General features: G+C 49.2%; 1 protein-coding gene across 11 annotated transcripts in view; it reads left to right on the top strand.

Moving 5' to 3' along the window:
- Positions 1-7,328: 7,328 nt before the first annotated feature.
- Positions 7,329-18,775, top strand: part of Ebf4 (EBF family member 4) — a 68,549-nt gene continuing 57,102 nt past the window's right edge. For 10 of the 11 annotated variants that reach the window (XR_003486522.2, XM_027421805.2, XM_027421809.2 and 7 more), the window contains exon 1: positions 7,899-8,035. Coding sequence is in view for 10 of the 11 variants with exons in the window: in XM_027421805.2 (XP_027277606.1) it covers positions 7,899-8,035 (137 nt within the window). In the remaining variant the exon portion in view is untranslated. Of the gene's footprint in view, positions 7,460-7,898; positions 8,036-18,775 lie in introns of those variants that run through there. The other variant, XM_027421804.2, reaches the window with a different exon arrangement.

Here is an 18,775-nt window from a genome sequence, read left to right as displayed (position 1 = left end):
TAGAGGACAACATGCAGGAATAAGTTCTTTCCTTCTTCTATATGAATCCTGGTGATTGAACTCCGGTAGTTCATCTTGGAAGCAAGTATCTTTACCAATGATCCATCTTAGTTCCCCACCACCTTTTGTGGTTATGTCATAATTTAAAGCAAAATATTTTAAGCTTAAACAGTATGAACATAAGACCAAATTATAAGTTGATCATGCATTGATAATAGGCTCCAGACCTTAGTAGGTCCCAGACCTTAGCACAACTGACTCCATGATGGAAGTACCATTCAGGCCATAAAACTCAGGATGTAGACAGCATCACCTGACAAAATGAAAACAAAGACCCAATTCATCAAAGTCCATAGTTCCAGGAAAGTCTCTAAATGTACTAATCTTGATTTTTTTTTTTTTTTGCTTCTGTAGTTCTGCTTCTGGCTCACTGTTATTGTTAACTGAAGTATGTTAACCCAGGACATGGTTTTTTGTGTGTGTTCAAAAGCTCACCCTGAGAAAGGCAAAGTGCTACACTAGGATCTCAAACATGCCGTGTAGTCACCAGCCTGCAAACAAAGACTTTCTATTGGTTTAAAGTCGTGTCCAAGTAGTCTTCTCTGGTGGCTATCCCATTACACTTACCATCCACATGTCAGCAAAAAGAATTGCTCATCTAGCTGGGCAATGGTGGCGCACACCTTTAGTCCCAGCACTCAGGAGGCAGACAGACAGATCTCCATGAGTTTGAGGCCAGCCTGGTTTACACAGACAGAGTTCCAGGCAGCCAGAGCTGCACAGAGAAAACGAACAAACAAAAAAGAATCACCTACACACAGCTTGCTTGGCACAGAACCCGGGACCCACTATCCAACACTGCTGAAATAAGAACATCAGTTATTAAGCCCTAAACGAGAGTATGCTGCAGTCACTTCACACAGGCTCTGGAAACCTCTTGTGTGCATCTCTTCCCATCCCACTCAGTAACACCACATTGGTCATTTGAAGTAGTCATGGTAGCAACTTAGACATCACTCAAATGCTGAAATTTGCATTGGATTTTTGAAAAGCAGCACTGAATACTTACCATGACATGACAGCCTCCCCCCCCCCCCACTCAAAGCATCCAAGGTGTATCCATGATGTAACTGAAGCTTGGCATAATTAAAGTAGCTCCCTACTTACATCAGATCTCCAGACCCCAAGTCCACTCTATAGCACTTTTCAAAGACTTGGCTTCAGCAGGCCAAGTGGCCATAAAGCCTAGGGTAGTGGAGACCTTGCTTCCTTTCTAGGGATGGGATGGAGCAGCAAGGTGAAATGGGACTAGGTGACAGGTGGTAGCTGAATGAGCTGATCTCTCTGTGATAACCTTTGTGACCTCACACATCCAATTGGGCACGACCTCTGCACCCTAGACAAGTCTGGATTCCACAAATATTTACTTACCAGACACTTGTGTATACTATGGATGCAGAAGAAAAAGAAGGAAGGAAGGAAGGAAGGAAGGAAGGAAGGAAGGAAGGAAAAGACAAAAATCCTTGACTTCAAAAGCTACACAACAGTAAGTGGCATATCTTACTTAATTGTTGGGGGCACAGAGGTCCTTGTACTCACAGAGAAGCACTAAGAGAACCAGGAATGTTAATCGCATAGAGGTATCTCCTCAATGGAGGAGATAAAATCAAATATCTGCATCCCATTCAGAAAGCTGAGGGTGGAGGTGGTTAATGACCTGGTGACCTTTTTGCTATCTGAGGGACAGACCTCACCCTGATTCCTCAGAATGACTATCCCAGCCTCTACTCTCCCTAGACTATTACCCATCTTTAGGGTTGATATCATAAGTACTTCACGGCCTATTGACCTCTACTATCTCAGTCAGAGACCACACTAGATTCTAGGTCTCTTAGCTATGGAACCCACTCTCATGGTCACGTATACTTTGTAAAGGTGTCTCCATGTAGTCACACCTTAAGCTTTATTGTGCACCTGGAATTGGACTGATTGGACTTGTTGTCTGGAAACCTTTTCCCAAATTTTACTGTGTTTTAAATATGCTGACAATGAACTGACTGGCATCAGACTCCCTGAAGTCTGATCCAGGTTGAAGTCAGTCTGCACCGGGTTTTCATTCTTATCTCTTTCTGAGGTTCTCTTCCCTGTTTGACACCTGCAGGGGCCTCCTCACTTAATTTAGGTTTTGTTGTTTGTTTGTTTGTTTTGCTTTGTTATGGTTTTTTTGAGACAGAGTCTCTCTACATAGTTCTGGCTATCCTGTACCTATGTAAACCATGCTGGTCTTGAACTCACAGAAATTCACTGATTTCTGCCTCCCTGGTGCTGGGATCAATGGCTGTGCCACCACACCTGGCTAATTTACATTTTTATTGTCTCTTACATAAATTGTTCCTATTTAACTCCAGGTCCCATCAGAAGACTTAGTATGGGGGTGGAGCTGAAGTTTATAAATTGGAAAAGAATGTACAATTATGAATATATAATATATCACAATGAATTCTCAAAGTGCTTTGAAGAGAGCCTATAAAAGCCTCATGATGAACCAGTCTCTGCTACACCCTGTCTACTTCACCCAGAGAAGAAGAGCAGCGTTTTCTGCCCACCTTTTAGTCTATACTTCCCACCCCCCACTTCCAGGGAGGAGGAGCTTCCTTTCCTGTTGCCCCTCCCCAGCAATAGCCAAAAGTACACACTATTTTTTCCTTCAAAAAGTAAGGAAGTAGTTGGGTCTGATGGTGCACACCTTTGATCTCAGCACTCCAGAGGCAGAGGCAGAGGCAGAGGCAGAGGCAGAGACAGAAAGATTTCTGTGAGTTTGAGGCCAACCTGGTCTACTTAAGTGAGTTCTAGGACATACAGAGAGAATATCTCAAAAAAAAAAAATCAAGGTGCATCTCGAGTTAACTGAATTGTAAGCACTACTACACACATCCTGAAATGTAAACACATAGACATTTCTTATATTTGCTACTGAGCCATTTAAATTAAACCTGACCATGGTAAGTAAAGCAACTGATTTATAATATAAGAATATAGTCTGATTTATTTCTATTCTTCCTTCTGGGAAAAAACCTACTAGTGCAAAACAAGAGTCTGATCTCATCGGCCGAAATAATAGTCATGGCTACTGAAAGAAAAAACAGCAGCTACGTAGTCAAGAAGTTTTTGACCCTGTCTGTAGACAGCTGAGAAGCAGCCACGCAGACACATTCCAGTGCAGCTTCCATTCCAGTGTCAGGTTAGAAGGCTATCGACTCTGGCATCTCCAAGCTGGGGGATAAACCAAAGGGGCAGCATGGCTCTGCAAATAGTGTGGAGTGAACATTCACTGAAACATGAGGGAAAGCAGTCACTTCCTCTTTCCCAGTGAGGACAGGACTGGCTGCCTCTGAGATTCCTGGTGACAAGTAGGGATGTGGACAGCCTAGAATAACGAGGGCATATATCTGCCTTTGTTTCAGCCCAAATATTGGAAATGGGAACTCATTTTTTTCACCAAAGAGTCCAACATTGTGACTCCCATTGCTTTATTATTTAGGATTGAATGATTCAGCCTTGATACCAGGCCAGCCAGGGATGGAATAGATCCCCAACCAAGGCAAGTTGTTATGATGTGTTTGTTTGTGTTCTTGAAGCAACTGAGGAGACTGCAGGAATAGCAATAGCAAGGAAGACTGGGAGCTGAAACATAATCTCCAGGAGACCTTCTGAAGTGACCCTTTTCTTCACTTTATGGGAGTATGTGAGAAGCCACAATTAGTGTATGCTTTAATTTTGGTATTATTTCCTAATGATCAGGTGACTTAGGAAGTGGATCCAAACAGCAACCTAACACTGGGGACTCTAGGGGGCACTGTAGTACAATACACAGACTACCCGAGCATGAGTTAGCTTTAAAACGATTTTGTATCTGTTTCCCACAGTTTGAACTGGGCTGAGGTGTGGGGAAATAACTCTTCTGTTTAAAAAGTAATATCCCAAGACAAGACTTAACAGAAAGAAAATGAACTCTAAGCTCCTACGCACGATACGTGAGGTACCAGCATGATACCAGGTGCTAGCGTCTTCTACCTTTGGAGCAAGTGTAGTCAGTCATCCAGCTCCATAGGCTCATCCTTCTGGTGGATAAGCCTATCTCTCCTCCCAGGCTTGGGACCTTTTGTGCTTGTCCCATTACACATCCCTTGCTTCTATGAAAGTCCACCATACTCTGGAACAACACTGAATGTTCATGCATCTACCTACCACTGTGAGCTTCAGGAGGGTGCAGCTAAGCTCTATTTTTCCACTTATTCTCTAGTGCTGAGCACATGACTTTTTCTGAATCTTTCTGAACATGACTGTCCATGAAGCAAAAAAGTGAGGTATGAGGATTTGGCCTAACGGTCCCAAAAGTGAGACCTTATCTGGGCTAAAGGAGGCTATGGCTCAAACCAAGCCTCCTCAGTCTGTTACCATACCTCCAGAACCCTTAAATTCTTGTCTGTGGAGCAGCCACAGTATGTAGAAAGGAGAAAATCTCTCCTCCAAACAAGACAAATCATGCAAAAATAAAATCTCATTCCAAGAGGCAGAGTTGTGGCTGGATCATAAGAAGAGACACTCAACTCTGATCCCAAGGATGGCTCTAACATTTGTCCAGGAGATACCCTGAGTCCCCCAGAACCCTTGCTTCTTGGTTCAGAAGCTCTAACCCAGAAGCCTTCACTGAGGCTGCAGGGTGTGCTAAGTTTCAAACACCATCTTGGCTGGTCCTTTCTATTCCATGGGGTTAGTTAGGGTAGAGTAGAAACCATACAAACCAGGAGTCCCCACCACCACAGCTATCTCTCAATGCTACTTTCCTAGGCCAACCCATTCCTCTACTTCCCCAGGTTATTTCTGAGCATTTGTCCTTCAAACCCCTTCTTCAGGGCCACAATGTAACACAAAAAAAGGCACGGGGAATCTGCTGTGCCTTGAAATGAAAAGCAGTGCCTAAGCTCAAGCTTTCTTGCTGGAAGGGACAGCAGAGTCAAGGGACAGTCCAGAGTATGTTAAAGAGTTCAGGCAAAGGAGAGGTATTGGTATCAGGCTAGCAAGTCTTGACACAGCAAGAAGACAGGCAAGAGAAACTGGATCAGCCAGGAATGTTCCTAAATAGTCCCTAAGTGTGAGAAGCCATCAGAAATATTGGGCCCTTCCTAAGGAGATTATACTACCCCAAAATCAAGCACCACTTTAAAACATGCAGGAGGAAGATGGAGACAGATGAGGAAGCTGCCAGCAGAGCAGGGAATGTATCTCCTTCTAGTCAAGGGTGTAATCTAGTGTTGAAATGCGTTCCTATTAGAAATATTCTCTGTGGGTCCTGGGGCAGAAGGAAGAGTTCATGGAAAACACATAAACTCTTGAAGGAAAAAAAGGGGGGAGGAAGGGGAAAAGGAGGAGAGCAGAGAATGAAAGAGAGGGGGGGTACAGACAGACAGACAGAGCAATCCAGCATCCTCAGAGGATAGGAGAAACATCACCCAAATCACCATCAAACTTCTAGTCTGTGGAGTATCTTCATTAGATAGGTGGAGGAGGAGATGTGGTGAGCAGATACCGAAAGGAGGTCAGGGGGCCAGAAGCCCCTAGAGACGGAGGAGTCAAAGCAGAGCCAGAGTGGGAGGAGTCAGGCTGTGAGCCTCCAGGAGCAGCCGCTGAGTTTGGCAAAGCATCCTTAGGGGAGTACTCCTGTGAACCTCCGCAGAAATAGGAGGGGCCGAAGTTGTAGGAGGTGGGGAGAAGGGGAAGGGATTTTTAAGAATGGGAAGTCTTAGACAAAGTAGTGTGATCCCAGCACTCAAGCTCTCTGAGGCAGACTCTCACTTGACAGATGTGGGAAGGCCTTCAAGTCTGCATTTCTAACAAGCTGTCAATGCTCCTGATCCAGGAACCATACTATGAGGGGCAGGGTTAGAGTCAGTTAAAGGGATGCGGAGGCTGATTGGAAAAGAATTCCTTTTTAGAGACCCACTTTTGATAATTCCACCTGAGGTAAAAACTGAGACCTTGAGAAGTCTGGGTGGGACTGGCAGTATCCCTTCCTCCTCTTTCAGAGGTGACAGGTGATGAAAAATGGGACATAAAGGAGAAGGAATAGTGACGAACAAAGAGGTCAGAAGAGGCAGGGGAATTCTGGGGAGAGAGAAGACCCAAAGATGGAGGTCTGAGAGTGCAAGCAGATGGCAAGGGCAAGGCCATCATATATTCCCTCTTTGCTTTTCTTCAGGAAGCTGCTGGATGTGATCCAAGGTTTACTGATAGCAAAGAGAAGGCTGTAACACAAAGTCAAAGGCCAGATGATTTCTGTGCAGAAATAAAAGATGAATGGAATAGAAAGGAGGCTGGGGAAAAAGGAGGTCAGCTGGGCTCTTAACCCTAAGCCCGAGTCCAACTTGCCATCAGAAGTCAGGAGGTTTCTCAAAAGCGCGGTTGGGAATGTAAACTTGAGTTTAGGTAATCTAAGGACAGGAATAAGGATGAGAGAGAGGTGCAGGGCTAATGGAGCTCACTGTTCTGGGGCCACAACCTACCACACACTGAGAGACTCTTGAGCCCTAAGCCGCAGAGGTTAAGTCGAGGTCAGGTTCACTGAGGGAAGTGTCGGGAGGGCCAGTGAAATGCCAGAAGGTACCAAATGAGCAGCGGCTCCCGGAATGAAGCCTTGGTCGAGGAGAGGGTGGCACATACTTGGGGGGAGGAGATGGGGTCAAAAAGATACTGGAGCTTCTTCTGGTGGCGACCTGGAGGCCGTGGTGGTTCCCGAGCGCGGTGTGATGAGCTGAACTGCTTGGGCCGGGGTCCCTCGCCTCACAGTTCCCAGCCCGCCCTGTCTTCGCCTCCCCCGGCCCGGGCCAGCTTCCCGGCGCCCTCCCGCCGCGTCTGGCAGGCCGTGGCCCCCAGCCCCGGCTACCGACTCTCCAGGGTCCGCCCCGCCGCCGCGGCCCCAGCCCGGCCGCTCCTCCCCGATGATGTCACGTCCCTGGCCGCCCCTCGGCCGGCCTCGCGCCCCGCCCCCGCCTCCCCTGGCCCCGAGTCCCCTGGGCCCACCCGCTTGCGACAGCCCTCCTCCTGCCCGTGCTCCCTCCCTTCGGCTCCCGCTCCCCAGGGAGCGGCGGCGGCGGCGGGATGGCCAGGGCCCGCGGCCAGGCCCCGGGGAGCGGCGGGCGGCGGCGCCGCGGCGGGGAAGCCGGGGACCGGGCCCCGGGGGAGTCGGCCGGTCTGCTGCTGCTCCTGCTGCAGGTGCTGCCACCCGGGGCAGCGGCAGGCCCGGGCGCCGCGGCACTCGGGGCCTGGCGGCGGCTGCGTCTGCTGGCCCGGCGCCGGCCCGGCTCTTCCCCGGGACGCGCGACTGCTGCTATTGCTGCCGCCCCTGCCGCCACCGTCGCCGCCGCCGAGCTCTACGGCCGCAGCCTCCCCCTCTCGGATGGTAATCAGCGCCCCGCGCGGGCGCGCGGGCGGGCGGGGGGAGGCCAGGAGGGGAGGCGGGCAGCTCGCGGGGCGCTCGCCCCCCCCCTCCGACGACCGCGGCGCTGGGCAGCCGCCAGAGCGCGCCTCTGGGGCGCCTCCGTGCGGAGCGGGTGCGGGCTCCGCTCTCAGTCTGCTCACCGGGTCTCAGGCCGCGGGGGAATCCCTCCATCTCCCCGCCCCGTGCCCCGGGAGGGGAGGGGACAGCGTCGGCGCCCGGGGACCCGCTTTCACTGAGAGAGCACCCGAGAGGCGAGCGTGCACTGAGGCTCCGGAACTCCGTGTAGCGCTGCGCTCCTGGAGGCTCCTGGTGCCGTCGGGTCGGGCTGAGCTGCGACGCCCACAGCCTCGGCGGGAAGCGATCCCCGGCAGTGGGGGGCGCCCACGAACTGCGGGTCCTTATGTTCCCCGCACAGGACGCTCTGCCCCGCGGTGGGCTCCACCTGAAAGAGGAGCCGCTACTGCCCTCCAGCCTGGGCTCCGTGCGCTCCTGGATGCAGAGCGCTGGCATCCTGGACTCCAGCACCGCGGCGCAGAGGTAAGAGCCCCACCCGACCTAGCACTCTGGTTGGACTGCTTCGTGTCGCCTTCGTCCAGCATGCCTTAGCTACTGGAGCATGGCATAGAGGGAGTCCTAACACGACCGTCCCGACGAAGTCTCCTGTTCACCCTGAGTCTGACTTCTTCCGGAGAATATGGGACGAGGTTACTCACTCGTGTCCAGGGCTCTGGAGGAGGTGTTGCATCCGCCTGCACACCTTGAGCCTTGACACACAGTTATTAGCCGTCTAGAGATGTCCAGCCCCTTCTTCCTGGGCAGTCTCTACTGTTCTGCTTGTTCAGTTCCGCGGCTACCCGACAAGAAAGGCAAGAAACTCTGCCTCCTGTTTTTCTTTTCTATGCTCCTCAGTGTTGTGGCATGGTGGTGTGCAGGGCCAGAGATGTGGGTGGGGCTGAAGTGTGGCTAAACCAGTGGGCAGTTGGCCTTGCAGAATTGATTGGAGTTGAGAATGGGGCCCGGACTCCACTGTGGAGTGGTTTTGGGTAGCTCCTGAGGGGGTCAGGAAGCTCTTGGGAATTAGCAGAATCCACTCTGGTTACTTTTCAGGGAGAGGGATAGGGTTTTAGGCAGGAGATCTGGGGAAGGAACGGACTCCAGATTTGAATGGGAACTTTGAAAGATGGTTAATCCAGTCACTGCAGCCATTGGATCTTGGTCTCTGTAACACTCCCTCCAATCATACAAAATGGACTGGAAGCTATACATTTGATCGGGATCTCATAGTGCCTAGCACTGGGTAGGGACTGTCTCTGCAGACAGCCAGGGTAGGGTAGGCACTGGGTCTCCTGGAAGGTTAAATAAGCTGCTACAGGTCCTCTGAAGGACATCGGTTAGAGGTTGTTAAAGCAAACCGGCGCTGGCACACCGCTCCCATTCACTTATCCAAACTTGTTTAGGTATCACTTGTATGTAGTGCTCTCCAACCTCACCCAATAGTAGACACGGAGTGTTTTGTGGACAAAGGGATGCAGTGTTTTTGCACACCTGTCTCCATAGCCTTCAGGGAGAGCACTGGGCTTTCTCTTGAGTGATCTCTCCAGGACAGGAAAGGATATTGTAAATGAGCCAAATCCAGTAAGTTTAGAGATTATAGAAACACAAATCACAGTTGTTTAACACAACTGCTATCAGCGTGATACTCTGTTGACGTCCCATTTTCCCCTTTAATGTTGTCCTGTGCTATGCTTATAACTCTGTGTGCCTCCTTTTCTGTTGGGTTTGGCTTTTTTTTTTTTTTTTTTTTTTAAGTTGAGGTGGTTGTGAGAAGTTATATCGTCGAGTATGTTTGAGTGGAATTCCTCTTTCTTTCTGACTTTGTTTTCTGCCCACCCAGGGCCAGCAGGTTAGATCAGAGGAAGGCAGGGGTAATAGAGATGATACCCTGAAGATGGGCGAAGGGACAAGGAACCTGGGGATGTGACTTTCAACAACCCCCCCCCACACACACACACAGTGCTATCTACACAGAGAAGGTTCTTGGTGGTGTCTACTCTGAGTCCCCAAGGCCCAAAACCTTTTGAAGTTTGAACAGAATGTTCTTCAGGCCTGAGCTTGCTTCTCCCCAAGTCTGGAAAGCTCCACTCTAGGACATAGAGTAAGAGTTTTCAAATGTGGGTGATTCTCTTCCCACCTCAAGAGGGGAAGAATTCTTGGTTCTCATTTCTCTCCACAATGTTTGTCATTTCTCCCGTGTATATCTTCTCCCTCCGCCAGTCAGACCTCTGCTCAGGTCTTCCCATCCCAAAACATGACAAGAAACTTCCTCCATCTTCCATCGTCTCCCTCCCCTGCCGGGCTCCATTCTCCTGCAAGGTTGCTCGGTGTGGATGATCAGTGCCTTCCTCACCTTCATCCACAACCACCTGATTTTCAAAGTGTATGGATTTCTAGTCTCAGTCCCAGTGTCCTCAGATGCCACTTTTTAACAATTAAACTTCTGGGCCCTAGACCCCATTCCTCCCTGGCTGGGAGGATAATGCAAGACTCCTGCTCCTGCACTCTGACTCACCACTTCCCCCAGACTGTCTTCCCTGCTCTACACACCAAACCCACATTTCCAAGGCACTCACTGTGTAGCCCAGGCCATCCTCCAACTCTGCCTTAGCCTCCCGAGTGCTGGAATTACAGTATAAACCAATACACCAGGTTTCAAAGCACTTTGCTCTGATTGTGCCTTTGCCCAATTAAAGAAAAACAGCGATCTCCTCCGTCGCAGCACTCCTCTGTCTGTGTCCTGTGTACACCCACCTCGCCCAGACTGTTTTAGTGCTAAGGCTGCTTGTCACTGGCACATCCCCATTTCCCAGATAGTTGGCATTAGGGCTCATCACAGTCTACCCAGCTTTCTTTCCTAGCCTCTGTAATGATAATGGCCTGTGATGTTAGAGAGTCAGCAAGGCTTCCTGACCTGCTTTCTCTTCAAACAGTCCTCAAGCCCTTAGACTCACACACCCACTGAATAGAGCCTCAGTGAGCCTTGGGGACCAGACTCCACCTCAGCCCCTGGCTCTGTTTATGCCCTGCCTCCTTGCCCAGGAGAGCAGTTCCTAATGTTACCTAATGATTCTTACTGGAGGCCACGCTTTGCTGTCCTCTGCCTGTCCCTGTATTTCTAGCCCTGCCAGTTGAGGCTTTCCTGTAGGACAAAGATGGCAGCCCATTCGTCCCTCTTTCAACAGCACCCACAGGCTTAGTTCACCTACTTGGCTCCAAAAGCCTTCCCTATCAGGTGCCTCTCTTCACCTCAGTGTGTTCCAGCAACTGCTCTACATCCTCCTTCAGCTACCCTCTCCAGTTTTGCAACTTAGACTTTGAAGACAGTAGATGAGGAGGAAAAGGTCTGGAAGGCTTGTCAAGATCAGTGAGAGGGGCTCTGCTAACATGAAGATGATTTTGAGTATAGAAAGTAGGGAAAGAATAAGAGTGGGATACCCAGCTCACAGGAAGGGGGTGGGGAGGCTGGTAGAGAAGGCTTCCTTTCCCGGGGAGGGGGACTCCCTAACAGGGATATCTCCTCAAAGACCCCTAGCCATTGCTGTGATTGCCCCTGACCTGGACCAATAGGAATTCCTCCAGCCCATTCCCCACCCTCCTCTTCAGACAAGTCTTCTTGCCTGTGGGCTTAGCACAGGGGTAGCACTTTTCTCCTTCTGGTGTGTTTCCTAGGCGTGGGAGAGGGGCCAGGGCAGCCCTACTCCTGCTGTAGTCCTAGGAGACGCAGGACTGCCCGCTCTACCAGGCAGTCACTGCATAGGAGCAAGGCCTTGGAGAAGATAGGCAGCTGGGGATGTCTTTCCTGTAAGCAGCCGTAGGCTAGCCTCCCTGCTAGGAAATGCTTTTGTTTGCTTTAATAATTAATAGCTGCTCCTCATCCTGGAACCTGGCTGGCAGGCAGGCCTGTGGGTGGGTGGTGAGAGGGTAGACAGAAGAAAAACGGGGTGAGTAGTCAGTAGGTGGAAACGAAAGAGGTGTGTGTGGGGGGAGCACACGTGTGAGAGCTTTCTTCCCCCCTGCCTGCCATTTAGACATGGGTCACTAAAGCTGTGCTGAGCTGTAGAAAGGGATGCTCTGAAGCCTCTACTAACCCAAACCTCCTCTTCAGCAGATTCATGCACACCGCAGGTTCTGGGCAGATGCCCTTAGCTACCAGGCCTTCCTCTGTGGGTACCAGTGAGGTGGATGTGCCTGTGTGTGTCACTGATTTCATCTTCCTTGATATGCATAATGGCTGGGTTCTGAGCACATGAGGGCCTGGGCAGGGCTAGGCCAAGAGGTCTTGGCTGGAGGCAGGCACAGCATGATGATCACTGTCAGTTCTTGGGCACAGAGAATGCCTAAGGGAGAGCTTGGGCACCAATGGGAAGCTTGAAGGAAGGAAGGAAGGGTGTGGAAGACTTGGAACTTCTGCAGCCGTGGCAGGATAGGGACGAGAATGGCTGCATTGAGCAGAAGAACTTGAGGCATCTACAAGACAAGCAATGAGATATGGGAGGCATATGTTCTTTCTCCTCCTGATGGAGGTAGAGGGTGGTCAGCAGAGCCTGCTTCCAATGCTGATGACTTCAGGGTGTGTCCCCTTTAACTCAACACCTCAGACTTGAAGATGGATCAGGCTCAGTGCTGCTGCTTAGAACCTTGGGCTGCCAGGTAGGCCAGACTTAACATTTGGCAGGAGACCAGAAGGTAGAAGCCCCCAGGGGCACCTTGTAAGGGGATGCAGGTGGTTATTGTTAAATTGCTATTTATAGTAAGTATGTGATCGAGCATGAGCGGTTTGTGAATAGAGACAGAGACTGCGACAGGGGCTTTGTCTACTAGAGACTTCTGGATGCCAGAGAAGAGCCCTGGGGCATCTTACTCAGCCTTCCAAGGGAACATCTCCAGGGACCTGCTGGGTGGGCTCAGTAATAGCAACCAGATACTCTGTTGCCTTACCATGCCAACCAGCATCCCTGTGTGCTCTGGAGTACAGCTCACCGTTGTGGCCCAGGCTATAAAGGTCAAGTTGTCCTTGTTTATTTGACCTCAAAGTCCCAACACAGTGCTCGGGAAGCCTAAGCCCACCAAAACTTGCTACAAAGGCAGGACTCTTCTGTCCAGAGAGTATTTGTGCAAACTAAGTTCTTCCTGGTGTCACAGAAAGTCTCCTTTAATCCTGGGCCTGTGTGAGAACAGAAGGTGGGACGTGGTGGGGAACACTGCTGTGAAGGCTTCCAAGTCTGGGTTCTCTAGAATAGAAACAAGTTCTCTACCACCTCAAAACCCCCCAGAGCTGAGAGGAAAGTGTTTTGACATTGTGTTTGCAATGGAAATTCTCAGAATTACTCTTTCTTAGAAACTGTGGGGATGTGTTGTTTATTTTGGATTTACTTTTATTTTTGTTTTTTAAGATGGGGTTTCTTTGTGTCACATTGGCTATCCTAGAACTAGCTCTGTAGGCCAGGCTGGCCTCAAATTCACAGAGACCCGCCTGCCTCTGCCTCCCGAGTGCTGGGATTAAAGGTGTGCACCTCCACCGCCTGGCTTTTTTGGATTCTTACAGAAATGGTTAGAGTGACTGTTTTGTCACTCAGCAGCATTTAGCTGAAAGAGGACCTTGCTCTGTTTCCTATGCTGCTAAGAGAATGAAATGTCACTGGACTATGGGCTCCAACAGTACACATCCTGAGTAGGCCAGTGCTCGCCAGCATTTATCATAAACCCAGACTCTGCCGAGCTGCCCTTGGGCTCCAGGGACTAAAGTTCTGCTGGCTTCCTTCATACCTGGTGCTTCTGGGTGGCTGACAGACAGCTGGAACCCAGGATTACCTTCTTAGCACCCTTGTTTGGAAAAGGTCTACCTCAGCCAGCATCTGCTTCCTAATGCTTGAAGACTTGCTTAGGAGACCAGAGCGTGTTCTGCCCACAAGTACACATGGCATCCAGGAGAACAGAAAGAAAAACAAACAAACAAACAAACAAACAAAACAGCAATAGGAGCTGGAAAGATGGCTCAGTATAGAGATTGGATTTGCAGCCCCCCATCAGGCAGCTCACAAATGCCTGTAATTCCAGCTCTGAGAGATTTGATAACTTATTCTGGTCTCTTTGGGCACACCTACACATATGTACATGTAAATACACATAAATAAGATAAAATAAGTCTGGTGGAGAAAGTGGTGGCTTAAAAGGTGGCAGTGCCGGGCTGGGGAGACGGCTCAGAGGTTAAGAGCATTGGCTGCTCTTCCAGAGTTCCTGAGTTCAATTCCCAGCAACCACATGGTACCCCACAACCATCTGTAATGAGATCTGGTGCCCTCTTCTGGCCTGCAGGCATACATGCAGGCAGAATACATAATAAATAAATCTTAAAAAAAAAAAAAAAAAAAAAAAGGTGGCAGTGCCTAACCCACCGAGTCCCTGACCCAGTACTCAGGTGGGGTAAGTCTCAAGTACTTGTCCTATGTGTTCTCATAGTTCCCCATAGACTTGAGCTTCGCTGCCTACAGTGGTAGCTTGCTCGGTTGACTTCTTGTCTTTATCACACTCCACTCAAGAAGTTTCTTGAGTCAATGCAATAAGCTATTGATATTTGTTTTTGTTTTTGTTTTTTGCCACAGGGAGGTCTCTGCTTCTAGGAGTGCATAAACGAAACCTGTGTCTCTCCAGGACTCAGGGGCTCTATCCTTCTATCCTTCCATTTTCTTTTAGATAAAGAATATGTATCAGTAGACATCTCCAAGTTTCTTCCCACCCACCAATGGTTGTCTTAGACAGCTCCACTCTGGAGCGCACACAACCAGAGACATTGGCCTTTATCTGTGTCCTTTGTTCTAACCGAGAACATTCATTGCTACCTATAGCTCCCATGCCTGTGCCCAGACTGTGGCCATGGGGACTCTCAGATCATTGGGTGCTTTGTGAATTGTTCTAGTACGCTTGTTTATTTCTGTTCTTTAGCTGTGGTTTGTTTTCTATTACAAGAGCAGCAGCTTCTCCCAAGGGAAGAAAAGAAAAACATTTTTTTCCCTTCCTCCTCCCCAGGTTTCTCCCTTTGCTGCTTGCAGTTCTACCTAACAGGTGTTGATCACCTACTGCAGTCACAGGTACAGGCTCAATGAGCAGAGCCAGGGAAGGGAGACACGGTCCAGCCCACTTCCGTTTTCTTTGGCCTTCTGTCCCTCTGCCCAGCACAATCCTTGTATTATTCTGTGTCATGCACATACAAAATACTAGACTCTTTTCAGCAAAATCTTTTCCCATTCTATCTCAGTCTCCTCACTTAGGTGGCTGAGTCATGGCTGAGGTAAACTGGAGACTTCCCAGGCATGGAGCAGAGGATGTGCCTAGCAGGGGTTTTCCCATTCCATTGGCCAACCATGGCCTGATGGGGGCTAAGACTGTCGTTAATATTGTTCTGTGGTAGTTCCTGATAATGGAAATGTTAACTAGTCAATGCTCCCCCTGGGAAGTCTGTGAGCCTGAGCGGGGTGGAGGGTTGGGTGCTACTCTAGGCTGCCTCAGGAGGAATAGAGCCAGGCATGAGAGGTGGCTCAGTTTCTCTATGCCTCACACCCGATCACCTGATACTGATCCATGTCCCCCAGAGGAACCTTCGTTCTTTCCCCTTCCCTAATCTCTGTGTTCTCTGTCTCCCAAGAAATCCTGTCCATAGGGAGGGCAGGCCCAGCATAGGGAGTGTGGCCTAGGGCTTAGGGAAGACTTCCAGGTTTGGTTCTAAGGAGATGAGCAGGAGCAAGGGGTAAACAGGACTCTGGATTAACTGACATTTGTCAAGGGGACTGGGGTAGGAAGGGAAGGAAACTCAGCCACCATCAGTTTCCTCTAAACCAGGTTAGAAGCCCTGAGCCATGCAAGGGCTTTTGCATAGAAAAGGCCTGTCGAGTAGCCTGGCATTTTCTATACTTTCTCAAATCTACTTCTTTCCTCTCTACTTTCTCCCCACTGTCTGAGAGCCTACTAGCCTCAGCATAGGAGTAAAGGACAGCAGAGATAGGATTGCTCTACAAGACCATCCCCTTCTGTCATCTGTTCCACTTGGTGGTTCTTTTTTTTTTTTTTTTTAAAGATATTCATTATTTACATCACTGAAATAGTCCCGTAAGAACAATGTACACCATGTTCATTTAAGAGGAGCAATTCCCATCAAATACAAGAACTGTATAAAGCAATACTGTCAACACAAAACAGTGGTCACATTACATATCTGCAGGCTTAAGCATTGCAAGTAACAGTTATTTTTAATCTTATGGCTAGCTATGTTTGCTGCAATAGTGTTAGTAGTTAGCAATGACACACAGCTGGAGTAGGCAGAAATGCTATCCATGCTTTGGAGAGTAGAGTTGGTGAATGTGCCTTTTCACTACTGGTGGCTGGAGAGACAGCCGTGGGTGCTGGGAACGGAACCCTTATATTTTTGGTTGTGAGTCTAGCCTTTAACGGCTGAGCCATCTCTCCAGCCCCACTTGGTGGTTCTTGAAACTATCCCTGGCCGAGTTCAAGCTAAGCTAGCCCTGAAAGTAGGAGGGTGGAGCTCAGGGTTGATGTCTCATTAACATATTCATCCATAGTAATCAGAGGCCTGCTGTGATCAAAAGCTCTCTTCAGGCTTCCCTGCCTCTCAGGCAGGTTGAGAAGCTGACAGAGGGTGGTCAAGTCCCCACTTAAAAGGCAACCTAGCCAGGAGGGACTTGGGAAGGAAGAATGGAGAGAGGACAATACCCCTGGAGAAGGGAACTTCTGGTAGGGAGGAGTGTTGGGCACCTTCTTGTCATCTTGCTGGGGAGACAAGGTGATTCTTCACATCTACCTCCTAGATCACCCAGTCCATGGTCACTGTGGCTCCCAAAAAATGTATCCAGGAGAAAGAACAGTTCATTTTTTTCCCTATACTCCGTATGAGTGAAAACACAGCAATTGCCTCATTCCCTCACAGCATAGATACTATGGCCTAGTATGAAGCCAAAGAAAACAGTTAAGTTGATTTTTTTTAACTTGTATTTATTCATTTGGTGTGTGTGGGGGGGCGTTGTTCGAACGTGCCATGGTGCACTTACAGAGGTAAGAGGACAGTTGATGCGAGTTAGTCCTCTCCTTCTACTTGTAGGTTCTAAGGATCAAACTTAGGTTGGCAGTAAGAGCCTTTTGCACATTGAGCTAGCTTACTGACTCCTGATTTTAAATTATGTGGAAGAAAATATTAAATAGCAATGAATTTGGTAGTCATTGTCAAGGAAGCATGCCTGATGGGCATCTGGTGTGTGTGTGTGTGTGTGTGTGTGTGTGTGTGTGTGTGTGTGTGTGTGTGTGTGTGTTCATGTATGTCTGTATACGTGTGGAGTGCATAAGGAGGTCAGTGTACAGCCTCATGTCATACCTGATGTACCTTTTACCTTCTGTTTGAGACAGGGTCTCCACTGGGCCAGGGACTTCATCAATGACCAGCAAGCCCCAGGGATTCCCCATCTCTGCTTCCCATCTTGCCATCTCTGGGATTACAAGCAGGCAGCACCATGTCTGGCTTTCTATGTTGGTTCCAGGGTTCCAAACACAGGTCCTCATGCTTATAAAGCACACGATTTACCAGCTCATTTACCACCTCCCCAGTCCTGGGCACTGGTTTTTAATGGCAGCTGGCTTCCCCTGTGTAATGAGTCGAGAAAAAGAACAAGGCAGAGGCTACAGTGCTTTCGAGACCTAGAATGTGGAAGTCATGTGCTGTCATTTTTGTTATATTCTGTTGGCCACATGGACCAGCAGAAACACATTATGAGAGGAACCTGCTTAAGCACATGAGTACCAAGAGTCAGAATCCTTGGGAACCATCATCTTGGAGTCTGGGTACCTAGTGCATAGGGAATACTAACCTGAGCAACTGAAGCAGAGTCCATTTTTGCAGGGTGTCCAGCGGCCTTCAAAGAATCCCATATGTGCTGTGAGTCACATTTCCCAGCAAGTGGCCGCACATTCCTCTCTAGGGAGAAGGAACCCTGTAAGAAACATGCTTTGCAATACCTGGCCTGGAGAAGAAACTGTTCCTATTCCTACACTGTCTTGCAGGAACTACCGATGTAAACTTTCTCTCCTTGCTCTACACCCCCATGAATGTGTACATGTGGGGTTCGAGTGTGCATGCATGTGCGTGCATGCATCTTTGCCTGTGTGGGAGCACATGCATATGTGTGCATTTGGAGGACCGTGATTGATGTCTTCCTTAATCATTCTCCAACTTACTGAGGCAGGGCCTCATCCATATGGCTAGGCTAGCTAGCCAGCTTGTTATGTGTACCCCTGTCTCTGCCTTCTTAGCAATGCTATATCCACCCAGCGTCTATGTGGGGTCTGGGGCTCTCAAGTCCTCACATTTACATGACAAGTGCTTTAAGCACTGAGACATCTCCCCAGCCCCCTTCCCATTATTCCCATTTCCTTTCACTGTTCTTCTTTCTCTATTTATTTTGAGACAGAGTCTCCTGTATCTCATGCTCACCTCCAACTCACTATGTAGCCAAGGATGAGCCTCCAGTCCTCCTGTCTCCACCTCCAGGGTCCTGGGATTACAGGTGTGCACCACCAGTCCTGGTTGTACATGGCACTGGGTATTGAACCCAGGGCTTCCTTCATGCTAGGTAGTCACTTTTCCAACTGTGTTACATCCCTCACACGGTGCTGATCCACTGATATGTGCCCTTGTAGCTATTTCTGGGGCTGTTTGTTCTGCTCTCTTGCCTCTTCCAGTTACTGAGTTTATACTTACTCTCTGGGGGTCTTGGGAAAGCCACAGTCCCTGTAAGTCTTCCCCCATATCCCACAAAAGAATTATTATCCTTTGTTTTTTTGCCAGGTGTGGTGGCTCACATCATAATCCCAGCACTTGGGAGGCTGAGGCAGGAAGATCACAGCAAGTTTGAGGCCAGCCTGAACTACATAGTGAGTTCCAGGCCAGCCTAGACTACAGAGTGAGACCCTGTCTCAAAAACAACAATGAGACCAAAGCAACACACACACACACACACACACACACACACACACACACCATAACACCAAGCAATATTTTCCTCTTTTGCTTCTTTTTTTTTTTTATGTGGTGACATATTTGGGGCTAGGGACACCCACACTCTGGCCCTTGTTCCAGCTCTCTGCCTGTGAATCCCCTCCTCTTCCAGGCATTTAATCCCAGTGCTATGTGCTACAGGTTATAGAGTTTAGTGCCACACT

This window comes from Cricetulus griseus, chromosome 6, assembly GCF_003668045.3.
Source record: "Cricetulus griseus strain 17A/GY chromosome 6, alternate assembly CriGri-PICRH-1.0, whole genome shotgun sequence".
Classification (NCBI taxonomy): domain Eukaryota; kingdom Metazoa; phylum Chordata; class Mammalia; order Rodentia; family Cricetidae; genus Cricetulus; species Cricetulus griseus.
The sequence above is the reverse complement of the archived record's forward strand: the minus strand, read 5'-3'. Positions and strand labels throughout refer to the sequence as shown.